This window comes from Pyrus communis, chromosome 9 (genome assembly GCF_963583255.1).
Source record: "Pyrus communis chromosome 9, drPyrComm1.1, whole genome shotgun sequence".
NCBI lineage: Eukaryota > Viridiplantae > Streptophyta > Magnoliopsida > Rosales > Rosaceae > Pyrus > Pyrus communis.
The window spans coordinates 12,390,443-12,415,800 of record NC_084811.1 but is presented as its reverse complement, the minus strand read 5'-3'; the positions used below and the strand labels follow the sequence as shown (position 1 = coordinate 12,415,800).

The 25,358-nt window shown below is 38.6% G+C and overlaps 3 protein-coding genes across 3 annotated transcripts; all 3 read left to right on the top strand.

The window, feature by feature from the left end:
• Positions 1-371: 371 nt before the first annotated feature.
• Positions 372-5,092, top strand: LOC137745324 (threonine dehydratase biosynthetic, chloroplastic). Its single transcript, XM_068485267.1, has 9 exons — positions 372-1,030; positions 1,124-1,303; positions 1,396-1,665; positions 1,851-2,057; positions 2,951-3,199; positions 3,689-3,759; positions 3,946-4,063; positions 4,455-4,589; positions 4,725-5,092. Exons 1-9 carry the CDS (start codon positions 575-577, stop codon positions 4,863-4,865), a joined length of 1,827 nt encoding a protein of 608 aa, XP_068341368.1. The 5' UTR covers positions 372-574; the 3' UTR covers positions 4,866-5,092.
• A 9,256-nt stretch (positions 5,093-14,348) lies between these two features.
• LOC137745120 (peptidyl-prolyl cis-trans isomerase FKBP16-4, chloroplastic) lies at positions 14,349-17,790 on the top strand. Its single transcript, XM_068485003.1, has 10 exons — positions 14,349-14,549; positions 14,669-14,815; positions 15,035-15,090; positions 15,249-15,304; positions 15,664-15,721; positions 15,827-15,901; positions 16,508-16,597; positions 16,965-17,042; positions 17,384-17,424; positions 17,521-17,790. The coding sequence occupies exons 1-10, from the start codon at positions 14,471-14,473 to the stop codon at positions 17,546-17,548; spliced, it is 708 nt and encodes a 235-aa protein (XP_068341104.1). The 5' UTR covers positions 14,349-14,470; the 3' UTR covers positions 17,549-17,790.
• Positions 17,791-18,288: 498 nt separating this feature from the next.
• LOC137744677 (wall-associated receptor kinase-like 20) lies at positions 18,289-20,274 on the top strand. The gene has a single exon (XM_068484447.1). It carries the CDS (start codon positions 18,376-18,378, stop codon positions 20,272-20,274), a length of 1,899 nt encoding a protein of 632 aa, XP_068340548.1. The 5' UTR covers positions 18,289-18,375.
• Positions 20,275-25,358: the final 5,084 nt, after the last annotated feature.

Here is a 25,358-nt window from a genome sequence, read left to right as displayed (position 1 = left end):
CCTTTCGGGACTCCTTATTTACGCACGAATGCAATGGAACTATTCTCTTCAGTTGAAATTTAAGAATGTTATCGTGCTGATAACGTGTTAAAAATAAAATATAAAAAGGAAAAGAGAGATTGAGAGGAGAAATGGTCATACCTTAATTGATGTAAAAAACAAAACCAGACACATGACAAATGCAATTCACATTTCCGTTTCCTTTCGGGACTCCTTATTTACGCACGAATGCAATGCACATTTCCATTTCCCTTCCCGACACCTACATGTGGGACCCCCAACAGAACGCAGAGTATCTCTTCATGTCCCAACTGAATGTTCCTGTAAGCTAGCTATTATAAAATTTGGTCAAGAACCGCGCACTCGATCCCCATAATCTCACCGGCTGTTGAGTAACAGACCAATAACCATCCAGCCTTCTGCACGTTTCGCTCTCTCATTTGCCGTTCGGAAAATCTTAATTGTGAACTGCGTGTGACCAAAACCAGAAAGTAGAAGCAAACCCCCCAAAACCTCAGCGACTCCCCTCTCCTTCGCAATCAAAGCCGCCGCCGCCACTTTCAACCAACCGACAATGGAGGCCCTCCGCCTCTGCCCCGCCCATTCCCCCCTCATCCGCTCCAAACGCCTCCATTCTCATCACCTCACCAGCGGGCCCCACAACCTCAGCACCCGCCGTCCGATCCGGCCCTTCGTTTGCGCCACCCTGTCCCGACCGACTGCCGATATTTCCGCCGAACCCTCCACCTCCGCTGCTTCATCGGAAACCATAACGACGCCGTCTCCGCCTCCCAACCGGGTTTCCGCCAATTCGCTCCAGTACCCGCCCGGCTTCCTGGGAGCCGTGCCTGACCGTTCGGCCACAGACGGAAACGACAATGGGAACATTGTCGACGCCATGGAATACTTGACGAACATTCTGTCGTCGAAGGTGTATGACGTGGCCATCGAATCCCCATTGGAACTGGCTACGAAGCTCTCGGAGCGATTGGGGGTGAAATTATGGATGAAAAGAGAGGACTTGCAGCCTGTAAGTGTGTTGCCCAAATGTTGATTTGAGTAGAATTTGGATTGGAAAATTTGGGGATTTTTCGATTGAATGTTTTCGTGTTGGAATGTGTAGGTTTTCTCGTTCAAGCTTCGTGGGGCTTACAACATGATGGCAAAGCTTCCAAGGGAGCAATTGGATCGAGGGGTTATTTGCTCTTCGGCCGGAAACCATGCCCAGGGAGTTGCTTTGGCTGCTAAGAAGTTGAATTGCAGTGCCGTGATTGCAATGCCGGTCACCACGCCGGAGATTAAGGTACTTTTTTTCATTTGGATCTTGTCTTTTGAAACTGTAAAATGTGGGTTTGGCGTTCTGAATTTTTTGAATTGTATATTGCTTGTGTATAGTGGAAGTCGGTGGAGAGATTGGGAGCCATGGTTGTTCTTATAGGGGATTCATATGACGAGGCTCAAGCTTATGCTAAGAAGCGGGCAAAGGAGGAGGGAAGGACCTTCATACCTCCTTTTGATCACCCGGATGTTATTATCGGCCAGGGCACCGTTGGGATGGAAATTATGCGCCAAACAAAGGTTCCATTGCATGCAATTTTTGTGCCTGTTGGGGGCGGTGGCCTTATAGCTGGTATTGCTGCATATGTAAAGAGGGTTGCTCCAAAGGTTTGTCTGGTTTTGGTGTTTTCAACTTTCTTATTATGTCTGTTGATTGCTGGGCAACTGAATTTTTCAAGTTCGTAGGTTTTCTTCTCGGAAAGATTTGATATTTTATTTGTTTTTTTTAATGATTCTTTAGTTTCACATCATATAATTCTGAAAGACCGTTGATTGTGGCATCTCTTATACAGGTGAAGATTATTGGTGTGGAGCCCTCTGATGCAAATGCAATGGCATTGTCACTACATCATGGCCAGAGAATAATGTTGGACCAGGTGGGTGGTTTTGCAGATGGTGTGGCTGTGAAAGAGGTTGGTGAAGAGACCTTCCGCTTATGCAAGGACATGGTTGACGGTGTAGTTCTTGTCAGCCGCGATGCTATCTGCGGCTCAATAAAGGTGAAATTTCTTTCAATTCTTGAAACTTGCATGGGTGAGTGTCTTTTGCTTCTCATGCATTCTTTGGTAGTTGGCTTCTTAAAGAAGCCTTCTGGTTGCATTTGCATGTTATAGATTGTGAACCTAATTCTAGCTTTGTAACTGTACATACGCTACCTGCCTTCTTTGGTGTAAGAATTGACATATTTACGTACATATGAAGAAATTGAATTCATGGCATCAGAAGCTAAAATTCTTGGTCAGCAGTTAGAATGTGTTTGGGTGAAGAACAAAAGGGTTCGTCGTACAATCTCGGCGATTACTAAAATCAAGGAATATATCCCTCTCCCTTAGTGTCTTTCCAGTTAAGGAATTGTGGATTTACTTGAGGACTTCTAAATATGATAATCAGGTCGAGTGAATGTTCTGTTTCTGCATGGGTGGTTTCTGGTGGCAATTATGTACTGTATATTGGTTACTAGATTACAAATGTATGATTAGAATGTCCAAATAGCCAAAAAAATATTGCTGTTGTTGTGAATGTTGCTTTTAAGAATAGGAAAAACAGAACAAACTCGGACATCGAAAACAAATAATCAAGATTAGCAACACCAAAAATTAACGTGGTTCGGCTTTATGTGCCTTCGTCCACGGGGCAGCAACAACAATCTTTCACTATATCAATAATGAGTACAACGAATAATCTTGCCAAGAGAGCTTCTTGCTAATGTTGGTTCATTCATGTTGAGGAGTAACCTCTTTCCTTTATTTGACTGTTTGTGACACTGCACGGTTCAAATGCAATTATTGTGCTAGTATACCCAATAGGGAAATGATGAGCAGAACAGTAGGTTACCATATGAGAGTTTTGAATTCTTAGATTAGAACTAACAGTCCTATTGCTTCTTTTGCAGGATATGTTTGAGGAGACAAGGAGCATTTTAGAACCGGCAGGTGCTCTTTCTCTTGCTGGTGCTGAAGCTTATTGCAAGTATTATGGTCTTAAAGGAGAAAATGTTGTTGCAATAACGAGTGGGGCAAATATGAACTTTGATAAATTGAGAGTGGTGACTGAACTTGCTAATGTTGGTCGACAACAAGAGGCCGTACTCGCAACTGTTATGCCTGAGGAGCCTGGGAGCTTTAAACATTATTGTGAACTGGTATGCTGATGGAGCCAAGTTACACATGCATTCTGCAAGCTCATTGTCTTTGAGTCTCTCTATGTTAAAATATTAATGTATTAGATATCATAAATTAGTACATTAATGTGGATCTTTCCAGATTCATGTACCTAGTAGCCTATCAAAAGGTCTACTTCGTAATCTTTTAAAATAAGTATTAGTAAAATGAAATTCTGGGTTTCCTGCTTGTGCGTGAGGAACAACAACCTTGGAGTGATTCCAATGCACCTTCAGTGTGAGGCTGAAGGCCGGTGTGATTTTTTTTCTGATTTCTCCATTGGATTGCTTCCATTACACCTTTGGTGCGATGCCAAAGGCCGGGTGTGTCCAGATCTTCTTCTCCGTTCATATCTATTCCTGTTGTCCTACATCATATGCTAATAATGCTTTAGTCGATTGGGTTTTTTTCTTTTCCCCATCGTATTAAAGTTGTCTTCATGGTTTGAACTGAATCACTTTGGTTGACAGGTGGGCCCAATGAATATCAGTGAATTCAAATACAGACACAATTCTGATAAAGAGGCTATAGTATTGTACAGGTAAGCCTTAAGAAGGTTTTAGTGATCACTGTCGTTACTTTTTCCGAATTCAGGGCCAATTTCTTTTGCTTGGTTTAGATGTGTTTAGTACGGTCGTGTTGACTGCCATCAAATGGTTTTTTTACTTAGAGCTGATAATACATGCAGAAGTGAGATTTTTGTTTATCCTTTGTATGTTATATGCAGTGTTGGTGTGCATACAGCCTCTGAACTTCAAGAAATGCAAGAGCGCCTGGAGTCTTCTCAACTCAAGACTTACAATCTCACGAAAAGTGACTTAGTCAAAGATCACTTGCGTTACTTGGTAATTCTTCTACTTATAATTGTCTTCTTGTATGTGCATGTGTGTGTACTGAATTAATGTTCCCTTCCCAAACAGTGTGGCATGCTATGCTGCTCGACCATAGCAACACCATACAGTATGTGGAAAAGTAACAATTTCATTTTTGTTTAGTCGATCAAATGACATTTTTTGATGGTCACAAGTTCCAAACACAGCACTTACCCCCATGCCATGGTGAGATTTGATTCTCATAATTGTCTTCCTTTGCAAGACTGATTTCTTTTGACCCAAAAATTAGCACGTCATTTATGTCAACGGTGTAAATTAAAAAAAGAAAAAAAAGGGACTTGTTTCCTGTCCTGGCTGCAGTTGTGCATCTTGGTCCTAAGTTTACTTTGTTTGCATCATTCAGATGGGTGGCAGATCAAATCTTCAAAATGAGATTCTTTGTCGCTTTGTCTTCCCAGAAAGACCCGGTGCTCTGATGAAGTTCTTGGACGCTTTTAGTCCACGTTGGGATATTAGTTTGTTCCACTACCGCGGAGAGGTTGTAATTCAACATCTTTTCCTTTTTAAAGATTTTATATTTCAATATGATTATAGTAAGAAATTTAAATTCGGTTTTTTTTCTTCTTATTATTAACAATAGTTTGATTGTGTACTTGCCCTTCCTCTGCAACAGGGTGAAACTGGGGCAAATGTGTTGGTTGGGATCCAAGTTACCCAAAGCGAGATCGATGAGTTCCATGCTCGAGCCAATACTCTTGGATACGACTATGTAGTAGTGACCGATGATATTGAGTTCAAGCTTTTGATGCATTGATAAGACCATCTTGTTACGAAATCATTTATCTCTGGCGTTCGACTTGTGCATCGCTATGTTGTTTCGTCGTGCTTTATATGTATGTTTCTACTGCAGAAACTTTGGGTCAGTTTTATAGCATGTAATGCATTAATTTCACTTAGAATTTAAGAGAAGTATGTATTCAAGGGCAAACTATGATATTCTGATTCTCTATCTTAAGAACACTGGCGTTTTAGAATTTCTAATCCTCTGTCTCGCATGTGAGGACCGACATAAGTCTCTTAGAACCTTGCTGTAATATAATCATATAATCCCAAATTTATTATTTAGTTTTTTAAAAAAAATTTAACCAACACAAAAAATCTAAATGGGCGAGTTTGGTCTGTCTCATTCCCCATGTTTAGAAACTAGAATGATGAGAAATGCACCAAATGTTAAGGAATGAAATATCTTTTATTTACGTTCCTATGTTTGGTTTGTGATGTCTGATGTTGGAAAACAGGCTGTACGTGCCTCAGGATGACAAAGTAGTGAAGAAGGAAATCCTGGATGAAGCGCACATTATAGCATATGCCATGCACCCAGGAAGCACCAAACTATATCGCACTATCCGTCGGTTCTATTACTGGGTTGGAATGAAACGAGATGTGGCGGATTATGTGAGTAGATGTATCATTTGTCAATAGGTGAAGGCTGAGAGAACGACTTGGGGGACTAATGCAGAATCTTCCGATACCCGTATGGAAATGGGAAGACATCACCATGGATTTTGTGTATGGTTTGCCAAGGACACAAACAAGATTTGACGGCATTTGGGTAATTGTAGATCGACTCACTAAGACCGTTCACTTCTTGCTTGTTCGATAGACCTATTCACTGGAGAAGTTGTCGAAGTTGTTCATTGATAATATTGTCAGGCTTCATGGTGTACCTGCCTCCATTGTTTCAAACAGAGATCCCAGGTTTACTTCCAGATTTTAGAAAGCTTTTAATATTGCCATGGGTACTCAGTTATTGTTCAGCACTGCCTACCATCCACAGACCAATGGTCAGTATGAGCGGACAATTCAGACATTGGAGGACATGTTGAGAGTGTTTGTTCTCCAATGGAAAGGTAGTTGGGATAGCTATCAGCCGTTGGTTGAGTTTGCATACAATAATAGCTATCATTTGAATATTGGCATGGCACCTTATGAGGCTTTGTATGGGAAAGTGTGTCGGACGCCGTTGTGTTGGACAAAGGTCGACAAACGGGTGTTAGCGGGACCAGAGATTGTGGACACCAGAAATGCTAACATCCAACTGATTAAGAGAAATCTAAAGGCAGCACAAGACCAACAAGAAAACATTGCGGACAAACATTCCAGGGACCGTGAGTATAAGGTGGGTGACTTTATGTTCTTGAATTTGTCTCCCTGGAAAGCTGTTGTTTGTTTTGGTAAGCGAGGAAAGTTGAGTCCTCAATACATCGGTCCCTACCAGATTACTAAGAGAATTGGTGCAGTTGCCTATAGGTTGGAGCTACCACCGGAGTTGTCTTTTATTCACAACGTTTTTCATGTTTCCATGCTTCGGAAATACGTACCAGATCCCTCTCATATCATTTAGTTAAAGCCGCTAGAAGTAAATCGGGATGCTAGCTATGTCGAAGAACCAGTGGCTATCCTTGACTGGCAAGATAAAGTGTTGAGGAACAAAGTTATTTCATTGGTGAAAGTGCTTTGGAAGAACCACGCTGTTGAGGAAACAACGTGGGAAACAGAAGATTTGATGAGGAGTCAGTATCTGTTTTTATTTGGTTAAGGTTGTAAATTTCGGGGACGAAATTTTTATAAGGGGGGTAGATTGTTACATCCCACCCCCAATTATATGTATAATTTCATTTTTTTTCCCCAAAACTTAATGGAATTAACTATTAAACCCTTAGCTTTTCACACAATCAGGATCTAACAGTGAGATTTTTCTTCACCGTCAAACTGCCACGTGGCAGCACCCCAACACTCCCCACTTTTCTCTCTCTTTCCCCTACCCCGTGACCTTCTTTCCTCTCTCTCTCACTTTCAACTCTTTTTCTCTGCACTCTCTCCCTCTCTCGAAACCCTCTCGTCCCTCTCCCTTTCCTTCACCTGTGAGAACCCAAGTATACCCACACTCTCACCATCATTCCAGCATCGTCATCATCATCATCATCATCTTCTTCACCCCGTCGTCTTTCTCTCTCTCTCTCTCTCCCCCATAGCTGCAAGGAACGGCGAAACCAAGAAAATACTCTCCGGCGAGATTTTCTTATTTTTTCCAATTAGGTAAGCCTCGAGTTTCCCTCTATCTGTTTTAGTTTGATGCTTTGATGTGATTATTGAGTGTTATCTCGTTGCGGTCAAGGTTTTAAGCGAGATCAGCTCGGGGAAAAGCAAAACCATTTACGGCGAGCCCGTGAGTGTCGAGGAGTTTTCCGACCACCACCGCCTGTTTCACGGCAAACCAAAGGTATAATCTCACTCATCTCACCTTCTTCTTCACGTTGGTATCTAGATTGGAGCCTAAGGTTCACATTTGCACTTGGGCGGAGCTAGGAAAGCTCTGGCGTTCATCTCCGTCAATCCAGGCTTTCAGGCCGTTTCCAAGACCCTCGGGCCTTAGGCCCGTTTTGATTCAGCCCAAAAATCCTTTCTTTTTGTTTTTTTTATTTTCCTTTTAGTTTTGAAGGGCCTTTGGGCCGTATCTGCTAAGGGCTTGAGCCTAATTCCTTAAACCTATTTTTCCCTTAAGCCCAACCTACTTAATTACCTAAAGCCCTAAACTTAAACCCAAACCCTAGGGCCCAAACTCGATCCAACCTTAAGCCCAGACCCATTTGGCCCGGACCCTTGACCCGTTGACTTTGACCCGATCAACGTTAACTGTTGACTGTTGACTTTGACTTTCGGGTTGACTTTTCGAGTTTTTGTCCGGGACCTCTCCTAGGCTAATTTCGACATCCTGGACCCGCTTTTGAAGTCCATTTTTTTTAAAATTCAATCGTTTGAGTAGAGTTTGACTAAATGTATCCTTTATGTACATAGGTGCAATTAATAGCTGCGATTCCGTTATTCCTTTTTGGTACGGTTTTGAACCAACGGTGTATGGTGAGTGGACCCCTTCTAAAAATGCATGTTTTGATAGTAGAAAAGCATACACGAAAAGTATGATTTGATGACTATGTTTTATGAAACGTTTTATAAGATAACATGCTTATTGAGGCTAGTTTGAATTATTACTATTTTTCATATAACCCGAGTTCTTATAGAATATCTGATGGATGACAATATGATATTTAGAACATCTTTAGAACACCTCTTTATGGTATAGATGATGGATGACTTTATGCTATGAAGTTGCTTTTCAATATATGTATGTTCAATGATTTTGTACTTACCTAGTGGTCATTATTCCGCTACGGGACGTAGGGATAGATTTCGGTCCATCCCGGGTGACGGTTTGGTGTTGGCATAGGGCTTGGAGTGTGTCTCCTCTGGCTATTAGCACAGGGACGGGGAGCCGGCATGAGGCCTGAAGTGTATTTTCCTCTGATCGTCTGCTCAGAGACAGGGAGCTGGCAAGCCGGCATGAGGGTTATCGGACATTCACTAGTGATTATTATATATACAAGTTATGATTTGAGACATTGCACGACATGCTAGGTTTTGGAAAACCTATGTTTATCATAATATATGTGTTTTCATAAAACCTGAGGGTTAGTATGTTGATAACTGTTTTATTATATATATATATATATATATATATATATATCAACTTGGTCCACTCATGTTTGTTTTGCGCCCCCTTCAGGATTTAGAATCGAGGCATATAATCCCAACGTCTAGACACTTCCGCTTTGGCATCTTCGAGTCCTTTCGGTGTAGGATCCATTCTTTGTTTCATTCAATTTTATATTATTTCTTTTAGTGTTCTAGTTAGTTGTATACTCTAAACACATTCCTTAAATGCATATTCATTATTCTTTTATATTTATAAGCCTTATCTACCCCTTGTTTTTAGCATTTGCACTTAATAAATGGCTTTCGTCACCCTCGAGTGTTCGCAAGCGCGTGCCTATCCTGGTATTCGGGGAATATCAGGATCGAGGCATGTCAGTGATGTGTACCTCTTTGAGGCTAAATGCGTAATAAAAACTTTTCAATCTAATTCCAAAGTATTAATGTCTTAGTAAGTTTAACTGTCCTCGACTTGAGCAATTGTTTCTACACCCAACTTACCCTCTACATGACACACCCCAACCCGGAATGTCCACTAGGATCCCAAATCGAGCTGTGTTGGCTGACACCTGGAAGGTGGCGAAGCCATAAAGTATGATAGTGTATAAAATGTGAATAAATTTGAACCTAAAAGTGTCTAAATACCAGAGTGCGCTCTAAGCGGGAGCGAACCCATTTCACACGCAATGTCAGAGCATAAGTAAAGTGCAGTAGTGTAGGTAAGAATCATACCCTTAAAAGTAGCCACCAATACTAAGTTTAGCCATATATCATCGTCAATACGGACTTAGCAATTATAACCTAGAGGGGTACAAAATAGAAAGTGTGAGTAAGCAGTAAAACCAAGTTTCCCAAAACTATTACCTTTCTAACAGTAATAACCCATCACTGTAAATCCCTTATCGTTTTCTATAAAACAGTACTATATATATATATATATATCCACCCATGCTAAATAAAAATGGCCAAAATCATAGGTATGCCATATTCATAGACTCTACAATGCATTAACAAGTAGGCCAAATGAACTTAATTGATATAAAATGATACATCAGCCGGAATCACCTAACATGACCCGTACGACTGTACTCATATCTCATCAATCAATGCTAGCATATAAGTCGAGAGTCACCTCTAGTGACCTATACGACTTATCCATATCTCATCAATCATCCCTGCACACGAGTCGGAACCACCTCTAGTGGTCTGTACGACATGAATGGGTGTAAATAAGTACGTTAAAGTGCTACGATCACGTGAAGACTGGGCGAATAATCGCGGGTCACCTACGAGTCGGAACCACCTATAGTGGTCTGTACGACAGGCCTGTGCACCTACCTTGAGTCCAAGGTGAGCGTAAGGTGCATGAGGTGAACATCACGTGAAGGATTGTGCCCTGGCCACGGGCGGGAGCACTAACACCGGGGTGCAGATATTCATATCTCATCAATCAATGCTAGCATACAATTCGGGAGTCACCTATAGTGACCTGTACGACTTTATCTATAGTTCATCAAACATCCCTGTACACGAGTCGGAACCACCTCTAATGGTCTGTACGACAGGACTGGGTGTAAATAAGTACACTCAAGTGCTACGATCACGTGAAGACTAGGCGAATAATCGCTGGTCACCTACGAATCGGAACCACCTAAAGTGGTCTGTACGACAGGCCTGTGCACCTACCTTGAGTCCAAGGTGAGTGTAAAGTGCGGGAGGTGAACATCACGTGAAAGACTGTGCCCTGGCCAAGGGTGGGAGCACTAACACCGGGGTGCAGGTTTATGAGCTCTCAATGCATCTCAATATAACATGTACAACTCATGGGTAACCAGTACAACAATATCGGAGTTACTTAACACATAAATGTAGTCATGCTATAACTCCATCGATTCAACTAATACCATAAACTCACCTGAACTTACCTGGGTGTCCTGCGTTCACCTTTGCACTTCAAAGCATTCACAATAATTATGTGCAAGTAATATACATATGGATATACCATGATGCAATCTAATACTCAACCATGTCTTGGCATTTTAAATTATATACAATACGGTGTAAAATGTACAATCAATAACGCCCTACTCCCGAACTACTTATTTTTAGGGATAATTATTCTTGACAAGCCTAATTAACACTAATTTAACTAACTAATTCACAAAACTAAAACTTCCCTTTACCAATTTCCTTTGCATTACTCAATTTCCCAAATAAGGCTTTTGTCTTAAATATATTATGGATGCATCTAACGTCTCGTTAGACTGCCTACGTACCCTAAACAATGATCAAGCCATTCGTAGTTCATATTAGTACTTCAAGCATTCACAATAATTATATGAAGGTAATATACCTAAATCAAATTTAAAAGTGTCGATGGAACTATCAATAATATGTACGATAAAAGGAAAATATCAACTCACCTAAAGTCCACGCTATGATTCTCTAGCGCACGCATCAAGGCGTCCCGAATGATTGGCGCCTGCGACCAATTATCGAATCACATCTCAGAACTTTTATCAATAGAATACATGATTGACGTAAAACATATCCACAAGGACATTCTAAAATAGCTCGAGACCCATTGACCACAAGTGAACCATCGATCAAAGATCAACGGTAGGGTCTACACCCTGTATAACTCGACCCGGAAGATCCACATATCATATTTCCAATCCACAACCCTCAAAGATCCACAATATGCTTCTATAATAACATATAAAATTTCATTATGATCTAACGGTTGGATCTCTGCCAATTGCCCAAAACCAAGTGGCCATGAACATTTATTTTACTAACTTACAAATCCAATTCGGGAAGATCTGTACGTCGGATTCCTGATCCATAAATTCCTATGATCTTTAAATATTACGTATTATAATGTATCCAAGTTTGGTGACGATCCAACGGTCGGATCGTCGATTCACATTTTTATCAAGTAACGTATCGTAACGAATTTAGGTTCCAACGATCAACCTACGTCATTCAAATATCAAAATTGAATTCAAGACATTCGACATAGCCTAAAAATAGCATTGGAGGCCCACTGGCCACGCGCCGCCGTAGGCGCCACCGTGGGTGGCGGTTGGCCGCCCCAACTTGCCGGAAAATCTAACTATTTCCAAAAATTCTCAAGCTTCACAGAAATAAAGATCTCAGTGAGTGGAGCAACTTTCATACCTGCCACGAAGTCCAAAAGTGGACGGAAGATGATCAATTTTGCCCACAAAGCCGGCGGGTGCCTAAAGCTTCCCGGTGTCAATTCGTCTTCTACAGTGGTCCAACGGGGTCAAGGTTGGTTGGGTTTTGCTCCTGGGATAATGGGCTACAAAGCCCAAGTGATGGCATTGGCCATCGCTTTGCCGATTTGCCAAAAAATCGAAAAGAATGGCCAGAGTATTGTTGATTTTTGTCGACTTTCGTGGCCTCCAACCGTCATATACCATGGTTAATCAAGGTGGTTCTTGGGTGAGTTTTGTAGAGGGGAATGAGATCGTCAGGATGGTGCTGGTGGCGTCGAAAAACTCCACCAGAGTTGGCCGGAATCGACCTTGGAAAATGGGAGTTTGCGGTGGGTGTGGGTTGACAGGAAGGCTACTTCCCTGTTTTTTTTTTGTTTTTTTTTATTTTTTTTATCTTTCTTTCTTTCCTCATTTCTGATTTGGCTTCACCCCACAAAGTGGGGATTTAATTTAATTAAAACTAAACCTTGAATAATCAATTTCGAACGCCTGTAACTATACCGTTATAATCCGAACTCGCAAACGGCTTTCGCCTATACGTTCGTACCAATGAGTACTATAAGGATATGCTAAAAAAATAAGTCCCACATCTCTCAAGCCAATGGTCAACGGAAGTCAAAGTCCTTGCCTCTAAGGCATTTTCGTAAATTCACGCTTTTAAAATAAAATAAAAACGTAAAATTTGGAACGGGTTGTCACACTACACCTATATTATTTTTAATGAAATAATTAATATCTCTTTAAACCCAATTTTATACCTAAATTACCCTCACAAACCCAATTCAAAATGTGAATTTATCTTTACATCCATTTAAAAAAATAGAATCTCAATTGAATAATTTGGTGAAGTTTCTACTTGTTTAAGAATCTTCCATATACTTTCTTGATATCCATTTCCCCGTGATTGTATTTGCATAAGCTTAAAGTACATGCTTTCATATGTCTATACTTAAAACACCATAGAAAATAAACTAATAATAACTTTTCTTTCTATGCAGATATTGTGATATGCGGCAGTTAGGCGGGAATGCTAGGGGTATCGACGAAGCTGCCATAGGTATAGAGAATGGTGATGGACAATTTGTGTGGCCTGTAGTGGTGGAGGATGAGCTTGCCAAGCTCTACCATGGAGATGATGTGTTATACTTAGAGGTGACTTATCGTCGGGAACACTCACCTCCTTCTCAAGCTGGGAAACCACTTCTTTTCCGTTGAAATATTCAACGAAGAATAGAGTCTTAAGTCCAAGGTGAGGCTTCGCCATCACCTACACAGCGAAACCCAACACCCCCCCCCCCCCCCCCCCCGGCGCCAAACAAAAAAAAAAACCCATCTTCTTAACTTTCAATGTTGATGGCCGTGAATTGAAACTCAAAAACTCATCTTCTCAACTGTATAAAAAATAGAAACCAAACGAAGAAAAAAAAAAAAAAAAACTTTTCAACGTATGGTTTTAGCTAACGGAGGATAAACATTACATGATGGTAAGGTTTAATTTGAGTGTGGGTTTATTGATAAATTTTATTTTGTTATTAATTTCATCTTGTACTTAATGGTAATCATGCAATAAAGTAAAAATGACAATTCACATTTAAAGTTTAAGTTGGGTGACAGAGGTTATATGAGTTCAAATAAAATTTCCCAAGCCAAATCGTATCCACCCAAACCGTAAGTGCCACTTACGTAATACGTGTCATTCTATCTGTAGCACCAATTTATTAATGGGGCTTTTAGATCCAGGTCCAAAAACATAGATGGTTTTTAGGAGTGAGTCCAATTACCTAATTATATGTATTTATTTTTTTAATGCTCATTTTATATTTTTCAAAAATATTAAAAATCAATTAAAATCTTCTAATATTATGAATTTTCAACCCCAAAAAATATAATTAATATCTTATAACAAAAAAAATAATATATTGACATAAATCTATCTACAAATCATTCTACCCTAACTCAAGTAACAAATATATGAATGTATATCATACCTATAAGTAAGATATGAAACTTAACTAAAAGGTAGAAAAAAACATAATATATCTACAAGCAAGACACGTGAATCTTACTTGATTATAAAAAAGAATCTATCGTATAGGTAGATAAATATAATTAACCTGTGATATAGGTTGATTATAAAAATAAAAAATAAAATCTATAAATGAGGTTTAAAACGGGATAAAGACAAGAAAGAACAAAAGAAAATAAATAATCAAAGAGATAATTAGGAAGAAATTTGATTTTTATAATAAATTTTATCATTTAAGAGATAATTATTGATAATAAAATAATATGATTTAAGGAATTGAACTTATTTTAATAAATTGGACTATGCCTACTATTGACTCAAAAAATTGGACCAATATCAAGTTTCCTCTTTATTAATGAAAAGGAAAAATTGAAACTACTAGAATGCACCTTCCAATAATATTTGTGACAAACATTAACTATATTCAATTGGGGCAACATATCCTTGTTTGTGACCATAAGTTGTGGATGAAATAGGGTGAGTGAGATCCTCTCTCTCCTCTATCAAAACCAAACTCTCTCCCCCTCTCTCTCGAAAAACCAAACCGCTGAAAGCCTGAAACCAACTGATTCTCCAACGGCCACTCTAACCATTTGCACCATGGAGCTTTTCCTTCTTCCTTGTCACCATCACAACCCAACTCTGCTCCACAGGCCTCTCTTCCCACAACCCATCACAAGTAACTCTCTCTCTCTCTCTCTCTCTCTCTCTCTCTCTCTCTCTCTCTCCCTCTAAAAGCTTGTCTTTTGGGGTGCATTGAGACTTCTAATTTACCAATTTTATTTGGGTTCTTCACAGGCAACAGCAAGAGATTCCCCAAGAGGAATTCACATGTGTTGCCATGTCAATGCTCACTGCCTTCCTCAAATGATTCTGCAAAACCAACCAACCAAATTACACCATTTGAGGGCAGGAGGGCTTTGATTGGCACTCTCTTAGCCTCAGGTTTTTTTCTAATCTAACTTCTTCCTTAAGTTTTAATTTCATCTGGTTCAAAGAAAAAAGATAGTGAATTAACATAATTTTGAAGCCAGAATTAAAGTAGAAGTTGGTGGTAATTCCAGTTGGGTTTTCTTTTTATTTTATTTTGGTCTTTCTATATCTTCGTATGATACTTTATAAACTGGTATATTGACTTTTGTTCTTGTTTTTTTAATGAGTCAGCTGCTGGCATTTATGTGTGTGATGGGGCTGAAGCTGCTAGCACAAGTAGGAGAGCTGTGAGTTCTGAAATTTTACTGTGTTTTCGAAATCTTTTATCTTTTCTTTCGTATATATTTTAGTGATTATTTCTTCTGGTATATTAAATTTGAGGAGAAAGGAAAGAACTCTTTATTTTGATGATTCAATGTTTGTGACATTCATTTATTTGCTGCAGCTAAGAGGAGCGAAAATACCCGAGAGTGAATTTACAACCCTTCCCAATGGCCTGAAGTTAGTAAACTATCGTTACTTCTACATCTCTGCTCACCTTTTAAATTTCGTCTCTCGCCTTTTGTAATCCATATTCGTCGTATATGAGCTAGTGTTGCCTTTCATTGCAGCTTTCATGTTGATGATAGAAATTCTCTCTCGAATTCTTAATTTTCTTATCTAGCAAAGAGTGAAATTTTCTAGAGTTTTTGAAGCTCTGTCTCTGATTATAATAGGATACAATGTACTGCATTTAGCTCATAACCCACTATTCCTATCGATAAAAGTTTCAACAGGTTTATTGACTTCATCTGTGGAAACTTAATGGCTTTTTCAATACACAGAGTAATACACTGATGGTTTTATTCTTCTCTCCTCAGGTATTATGACTTGAAGGTCGGGGGTGGAGTTGAGGCGGTGACAGGATCCCGGGTTGCAGTATGGTTGTGATCAAGTTAAATTTCAATAATTGAGTATACATAAGTAATTCTGTCTCCTAGAATATTCCAAACTAAGCATGAAAAGGTATCCTCATTTTTGCAGGTTCATTATGTTGCGAAGTGGAAGGGTATCACTTTTATGACAAGTAGACAAGGACTTGGTGTTGGTGGAGGAACGGTGAGATTTGAGTGGTGCTGCTATTCACATTTACATGTAGAAATAAGCCGGCACCTTCAAATTTCCTTTTAAAATTAGGATAAAATGAACCAACCAATTTTACGGTTATATGATTTAACTTCTGGAATAACCATCCTTACCATAAACCAAAACTTGGAACATTGTTTTGCATTCTTATGTATAAAATGGTTCCGCTTAATAAAAATGCACTGGAGTTCGGAACAGTTATATTTATTCAGTTAAAGTGCTGACAGTGTTAACATCCCATCTTGCATATGATGAACCACCAGTTATCCGATTCTCATTGATACCTGCTCATAAATTTAGAAGGAATTACTTAAACCTGGTCTTAAACTCTTGACCAAAAATGTCACTGAATATATTACTTCGGATTTTCAATTGTCTCCATGAAGCAATTGTTGGAGATTGTGGAATCTTAGTTTAAAGAAAACTTAATCTGAGCTTTAAGTGAGTACATATGTTAATTATGATACAGAAAGGAAAAATATGGCATTCAAGACTAAGCAATCTCTCTCAGTATTGTTTGAGTCGCATGTGTGTGTTTCTTATATCATGCACTTGTAACTTCATGCTTGGATGCTGCAGCCATACGGATTTGACGTAGGCCAATCTGAGAGGGGATCAGTCCTTAAAGGATTAGATCTTGGTGTAAAAGGCATGCGGGTAGGAGGCCAGGTGAGATTAGTTTATTGGCATGAAATTTATTTGTTATGTCTTGAAGCAGAATTTAACTTTACACTTTGTGGAAGAAAATTAAAGTTCTTACTTATTTTATGCTGTTTAGTAGTAAGCCTTGAGTAGAATACCGTCATGGAGTTGATTTATGCACAGAAAAATAGTTTTGAGTCTCAAGTATGTGCTGGAGATATTTTGATCTTTATGATGAGGAAATAGCAGCTTGAAGTCGGTGGCATTTTCCTCAGTCGACTAGATCACTTAAAACAACTGCAATAACAACGCCCTCTCGTTCTTTTCCTTTTTGGCCCTCAGCTTGATAAGTACCCTTTTGGGTTCCTTTTGTTTTAAATTATTTATTTTGCAGCGATTGCTAATAGTTCCTCCCGAGCTAGCGTATGGAAGCAAAGGAGTACAGGAAATTCCTCCAAATGCAACCATAGAGGTAACAAAATTTCATCTCCAAGTCTCCAAAAGGACTTCATCCACAAATCTCTCCGCATCTCTCTTCTTCTCTCTTAGGCTTATTCTATGGTAATAAGTATAAATACACATATGCACCACACTCCAGATGTTGTTCACAATCGACTTCCTTTGCCATTCTCTTTCATACAAAGTGCAGGATTCTAAATGTTTTTTTTTCTTGTATTTCTTGGAGCTAATCTATATCTATCACTGTTCTCTTTCGTGTTGCGATTATATTCTTTTCATCTTTTTAATACCTTTCTTTCATGAGCCCTTCCCTATATTCGTCTTCACTGTTCTGTATATTCTTTTTATCTGCAGTTGGACGTTGAACTACTCGCCATTAAACAAACCCCATTTGGGTAAGTAATGGATTCCGTGAAGTTTAATTATCCATTTTTTGTGCACATATTAGAAGATACGTAGCAATTGTTTCATCTTGTTGCTCTCTTGTGCAGGTCTCCTGTAAAAATTGTTGAAGGTTAATGAAACTAAGCTCTTCGTACTGATTGTCATGCCTCTTGTGTAATTTAAATGAGGAAACATTATCTTGCTATTCTCTTCATTGTAAACCGTAAAGGTGTCCTTTTGTTCGACACTAAAACAAGGGTAACTGCATAAATGATACAAATATCATTAGCGTTCTAAGTTTCATTCAGAACCTCAAAATATTTCTCAGAAATTCTCTTTTTTGGAAGTACTTATCCTTGAATGATCAGATCATCGTTTGCTTATTCATGATTTTTCTTTATATTTGACTCACTTTCTTGTTATGAATCTTGAATCTTTCCTCTTTTATGCAGAACATTAGTTTTTTTCTGCATAATTCTGTATTCTGATCGCTCTAACTTATATCGTCGATGATACACGTGTACATTTATCCGAGAACAGAACATTGAAAAAAATTCTAGCTAGATGTGATTAGCCATTATGTTATGGAATTATTTCTTTTATTTTTCTAATAGATTTTTATTCTCCAATTCAGTGATTTGTTCCTCAACTTAGTGAAGGAAAGCACAAAAGTTGATATATCATTAGTTTTCCCTAATGCCCTTTGTAGTAAGAGCTTTCCGTAAGTAGAGGTCACACTACAAAGGAGGAATCCACTTTATTCTCTTGTTGTTTCCTTTTTCTTAACTTTTGACAAAGTGATATTTTAAACTACTCCATTCACAAGAGTGGAATTCGAGCTTAGTGTAACGAGGCCTTCACACTTCCCTAGCCAACCTACTTAACCTCTTGTTGTATCCTTTTATTTACCCCATCTTTGTTTCCCATAAGCTTTTCATTGCTTCTCCTTTGTTCATGCAAATATGGTCACCAAGGCAAACATAATGCCAGGCTTCCTGTGCTGCTGTTTCTTCATCATCCTTTTTGTCGATTTTCGCTGCTCCTCCCAAAATACCTGCCCCGGGTGTGGCAGCATGAAGGTTCCGTACCCCCTAAGCACAAACCCCGACTGTGGTGACCCCAACTACTCTCTCCATTGCGACCCTTCCTCTAAGAAACTCTACTTTGATGCCCTCAATGGAAGTTACTATCTTGTGCTTCAAATCATGGCTCCGTATCAGCGTATGGTGGTACAACCGTCACCATGGCTGCCCGGCAAATGTGTTACTCGAGACTTGGTGGTGAGTGAGGGCCTCTGGTTGAATCAGTCACTTCCCTTCAACATCACTTCATCGAATACCATCTTCCTCTACAACTGCTCTCCGCGGCTCTTGGTATCTCCTCTCAATTGCACTCCATCTAGCCTCTGTCACCGGTACTTGGAAAGCTCAGGATACATTGACACAAACCGAGCGCTACAGTGCAAAAACAGGCTTAATCTTTGCTGCACATTTGTTGCCGGTGGTATGCCTTCAGCATACAAGATTCGGCTTCACAACTCAGGCTGCAAAGCCTTCAGAAGCATCCTTCATTTGGATATAAACAAGCCTCCGAGCCAATGGGGAGAGGGGTTGGAAATTCAATGGGCACCTCCACTTGAACCAATTTGTAGAACACAACTTGATTGCTCTTCAGCTTCCAAATGTTTGCCTACTGGTTCGAGTGGCGTCTCACGCTGCCTTTGCAATAGAGACTACTATTGGGATCATCTTCTTGGCACTTGCTCAAGGAACAAGAGGAACATGAAAGCCGGTCTGAGCCTAAAGGTCTCGATTGGGGTAATCTCATTTTTCGTTGTAACCGCAGTTGTAGCAATAGTCACGGTGAAAAGATCCTGCAAATTCTCGAAGCAGGAGAAACTTACCAGGGCAAGAGAGGACATTTTGAAGAGCAACAATGATGGGAAATCGGCTCGAACATTTAGCTTGAAAGAAGTGAAGAAAGCCACCAATGGTTTCTCCAAAGACAAACTTTTGGGGAGTGGTGGTTTTGGAGAAGTGTACAAAGGAGAGCTCGAAGATCGGACTCTCATCGCCGTCAAGTCTGCGAAAGTTGGCAACATCAAGAGCACAGAACATGTACTAAATGAAGTTGGGATACTTTCCCAAGTCAATCACAAGAACCTGGTCAGACTCTTGGGCTATTGTGTGGAAGCTGAGCAGCCATTGATGATCTATGAGTACATCTCCAATGGCACTCTCAGTGACCATTTACACGGTAAGTTTTCGACATTTCTTGACTGGAAAACTAGGCTCAGAATTGCCGTGCAAACTGCTGAAGCATTGACTTATTTACACTCCGCGGCGCACACTCCCATCTACCATAGAGATGTCAAGTCAACCAACATACTTCTGGACAGCGATTTCAACGCCAAAGTTTCAGATTTCGGGCTGTCCAGGTTGGCTTGTCCGGGGTTGAGTCATGTCTCGACATGCGCTCAGGGAACATTAGGATACTTAGACCCCGAATATTATCGGAACTACCAGTTAACTGACAAGAGTGATGTTTATAGCTATGGAGTCGTCCTGCTTGAGCTTTTGACATCACAAAAGGCCATTGATTTCTCGCGGGATCAGGACGACGTGAACTTAGCCATTTATGTGAGAGTAAGAGCCAACAATGGTGCAGCTATGGAGGTTGTGGATCACCGGCTACTCAGCGACGAGCCTTCGGGGAATACAGTAGCGAGTGTAAAGCTTTTCTTAGAGCTTGGACTTGCATGTCTGAGGGAAAAGAAGGGAGAGAGACCAGCCATGAAGGATGTTGTTCAAGAACTCCACTGCATAATTCAAGTTTTAGATGAACAAGTGGTTCATAATTAATGACATTATTAGTTATCATCATGAAATTTTATCAATGTCCTATGTAACTATAGTACTAGTAGAGTTTGAAAATGTTCTGTCGTAGCTTGTTATGTTGTCAGATTGTAATCTAAACTATTCGCGGTCATATGAATACATATATCTTAACGTGTTTTAGTGTCAAAATGTCATACAACTTTTCTTTACACAATCGATACTGAAGGAGAGAGAAATCGAACAAAGGTCATCTCAAACACATGAACGGAAGCTCTTAACCAACTTAAATCGCTAGCCCCTTACAAGTATCATACAACTTAACATACATGTAAGAAGATAGCATATACATGGTGTCAACAAAGGATAATATGTGTAGAGTATTTCTTTGAATATTCATGTTGTAAAAGAAAGGAGTGGAGATGAAAGGCAAAGAATCATTGTTTTTGCAGCCCGGCCCACAGAAGCCAAAAGTAGTGATTCCATTCCAAAGAAGGAAGAAGGAAGGATGGGCTTTGAATGGAGGGAAGAGACAAGGGCCCTTGGGATCAGATGCTTTCTCTGGATTTTGATTGGTTGCCATGGACACAGAAAGCAAGCAAGCTTTTTCAAGACGACAAAAGCATTTTGCTTACGAAGTTCGAATGTAAAAGTTATAATTATAATAAGCCATTGATTCATGATATTATCATAATTTTTCATTTTAGTTTTTAGATTTAAAATCGATGGGAGTGGAGCGTGAGATTGTTCACCGTCAATCATTTTAGTCATTCTATGAAAAATCTAGAAAGTTTTAACGAAAAACCCGCATTACTGTTCACTTTAACGAAAAATCACATTTTTACATTAAAAAGTCAAACCTGGTACTATTTACTTGACCCTTTATTTTGTCTTCATCATTAAAACTCAAAGTTTTCAAATTCTTTTCATTAGTTTTCCTAAAAATCTATATTAATTTGAAGAAGCCACCGATTAAAGTAGATGAGTTGATTTAACAAAACTACCCTGTATTTAGCGGAGATTTTTCACGGAATGACCAAAATGATTGACAGTAGACAATCTCAGGGACCACTTCTATTGATTTTAAATCGTAAATATCAAATTGAGAAGTTATACCAATCTCAATGATCATTTTGATTAAAAAGCAATAGAATACTCACGTTTACTTTGTTTGGGATTGTAGTGAGTTTTAGCTCGATTTTAATTTGTGAGTAATTAAAGTTGTGGAGTTGTGGTTAATGCAGATCATCATTAAAATGCAGATTGTTAAGTGCTCTTGCATATTCTAAGTCCACCAAACTTAAGTGGAATATTCACTTGAAAAAAGATTAATTTGAGCTTGAAAAATAGGGAAAGATTGTATGAGAGGTTAAATAAATCAAACGAAAACAACAAACAAGATTAAATAGCAGTGTGTGAACGGCTAAAAAAAATATTTGTTTATTATTTCCTTATTTGAACTCAAAATATCTTGCACCAAAGTAATTAAAGTAGAAACTAAGCATGCTTAAGACGGATTAATAGTGTTGGCAAGGCAATATTAAAATGAAACGTTATACTCATGGATGCGATAATAATGTTACCCAAAAATAATGTGATTTCCAATGAGATTTAACTAGTCAAAATAGGTCAAGAGTGGGCATGTTTATAAAGATAAAAAGCAACTTTTTAATTGGGATTAGTCAAAAGCACAACCCCATTACATTCGCTTTTATTATAATGTTAAGTAGATTAAATTTACAAATTAAATAAAGAAATTGTTATTGGTACTCCAAAAATTTCATTTTACACTCCAAACTTTTTATATTTGGAAAGAAAAATACACATGTGAGGAGTGTAGAATGAGATTTTTAGAGTGCCAATAACACTTCCCTAAATAAAGTGTCATCAATAAAAAAGGGTAAATTACATTTTACCCCCTCAGGTTTGAAGTCAATTTCAATTTCTTACAACATCTTTAAAACATTTCAATTTCATACATTTACTTATCATTTTATTTCAATTTCATACATCTATTAGGAAATCCGCTAAGTAAATCGTTAAGTGATGACGTGGTAAATATGGGATCCACATTTGTGCTGATGTGTTAGGGTTTGAGGACTCATCTCCTCAAGAGAGAGAAGCAATCAGAAATGGTGAGTGATGAGAGGACTGAGAAGGGGATTTTTGGGAAGGGAGTTGGTAGCCACGTGGCACAAATGTGGCAGCCACATTAGCTCTTAACAGATCAATGGATGAAAAATGTAACGGATGTATTATATTGAAATAAAATACTTGAGGTATGAAAGTGAAATGTTTTAAAGATATTGTATGAGGTTACAATAGACTTCAAACCTGAGGTGGCAAAGTGTAATTTACCCAAAAATAAGCACGTTAATCAACACTTAAGTAATAATCTAATTATCAACATCCATGTCATTTAGTTTATAAAATTTGGTCTACAAATTTAGTCTGCCTAGCATTATAATAGGGTTGACTACATTTTATACCTTTTAAGTTTTTGGTGATTTTCAAATGGACCATAAGGTTTCAACTTTCCAATATTGCATTGAAATTGTAACAATTTACACCTTTTGTCTCTTTGAGCTTCTAAATAATCTATTAAATTGATAAGTTTTTTGGTCAATGTGGTGCAAATGTGGCTTACATGATAATCCATATAAGAGTATTAAGCTAACCAGCCATAAGTATCAACGAATTATCATACAATCAATCATACTAAAAATACAAATTGATACAATTTCAATACTTGGGATGTAATATGAGAAAGTTAAAACTTCGTATCCTATTTTAAAAATAATTTAAAATTTAAAAGGTGTAAATGGTACTTTAACCCTATGTAATATGAAACACTATTGTTCTCATTTATTCATTATTATAGTTCTGGGGACGACATTGAACTAAAATCAATTGTTTTTGTTTTGTTTTGGCAAGTAAATATAAAAATCAATACTAAAAAGCACTAACCCGAAGTAGCAGCGCATAATGGACCATTTGGAATCTCTTTGATGATACACGCTAAATTTTACAGAGCCTCACAAAGTGGAAAATCTCTTTTGGACCACAGGATGCGAATAAGGTGGCTCATCGTCTAACCAAATTAAGTTTAACTCTTGATCACCCAGTTTCATGGTACGAGAAACTTATTGATTTAATTTATGATCTTTTATTGGAGGATAGTATTAGTAATTAAGTTGTTGCTACAGGACAATCTTGTTCTCTTCAATCAAGGTTAAAATCTCTGATAAAAATTTTATCGCGACCCATTGTTAGCATCCTATTTTCTGTTTGTATGTATTTCTTTATTCCATGAATATCGTACTTGATCTTAAAAAATAAAAATAAAAATAAAAAACCCCACTTACACGAGTAATATTAACAATTTTAGTTATGGACTGACAGAGTGAGTGACATACCATAACAACCCGCAACTTCCACATAAAGAAACGAAGCGACACGCGTGATGCGATTGCCATTTTATGCTCGCATAACCTTTTTGCAGTGGAAGGATAAATTGGTAATTAAGAACAACCACAATAACTTGAGTGGAAGGTGAAAGACAGACACTTCCCTAGCACAAAGGATTATGGACTAGTGGGATAATTTCAGTCCTAATCAAACACTAACTGGAGCCTATGAACTAGACTCTCACCACGCTTTCACACGCCTATCAAGGCGTCGGCTTTATTGTTGATCTCTAGTCCAACACAAAGCCAAAATTCTCTCCCTCACTATCGCTTGTATAGAATAGAATATGAGACAAACTTTCATGCATTACTCTAAAAATTACTGCCTAAGCCTTGATTAGGCACTGGGCAGCTGGCCACCGTTCCGATTAGTTCCTTGCCGTTTGAAAATTAAGAATGTGCGCCTAGACTCGCTTAAGCTTCCGCCTAGATCACCTATGCGCCCGCCTAAGCACGCACCTAAATCGCGACTCTCACTTAAATAGAAAATCGATAACTCTCATTTAGCATTTTATTTCTTCAATAAAATGCAAGAGACTTGTTAAATACTTGGACAAACACTCATTATATGTTTGTTCCCCATGTTTTCAATATATTATAATACTTTATAATCTATATGTTATTCTATTTTGCAATTTATATATCCCAGTATAATTGTGTGTGCGTGTGTGTGTGTGTTTTTTTTTTTTTTTTTTTTTTTGAAAAAACAATATTATCTACGTTAAGGGGGAGGGAGTGAGCTTAATCTCACAATGGACTAATAATAATGTAGTTCAAATTTCCATTTGGCTAGAATTGAACTTAAGAAGAGCACTTACAAGGGAAAATGAATATCACTAAACATTAGTACTAAGTGGTAATTGTGTGTCTTTGTAAGTATAAATAGACAATTATTATACAATATATAATAAATTACATAAATCCGCCTAAGCCACACCTAGCCGCCTAGGCATTAAGCCTCTACCCACTGCCCGACTATCGTCCTCCAGAACCTTGCTTCCATGCTGCAGTAAATGCATTACAGCATGCCTTATTCTTGTCGTGCGTAGTACTTCTGAATTTGGTCTGTTCTTTTAACTGAGTTCTCAAACTTCAGTTAAACGAGCCGTTGCCCGCATATTGGACATGCACATATGGCAGTATTGAGACTACAAGCCACTTAAACTCAAAATTTTGTATTACATAGGAAGAAAATTAATCAGGATTAGCTTGTATTACATATATGTCAGCTTCAGAAGGAAAAGTGGCAACACTACCAGCATATCACCTACGATACCGATGTCGTTTGAAGTTGAAGTACACGTGCAAAATTCCACGTTCAAACGTTCATTTGAACCCCTTTTTGTTCGAGTATTTCCATTCTTTGTTTACTATCCAGAACGCCTGCAATGCAATTAGATGAATGATAAGTAATTTCATCCTCAACAGGATCATAACCGACAAAGTTCAATTACCAGATCAAGAAAACTTACAATGTCCTCGTAGGGTGGCCCTGCTTGGAACCTTATAATGCATGTCTCACTACTGTCGCCATCCTTCTCTTTCGTATAATGTGGGGCCTTCGTGTTGTCAACAAGGTCCGGATAGAAGATGTTGAACTTGTATCCTTGCACAATCTTCGGAGGAGGGTTATCATGATCATAG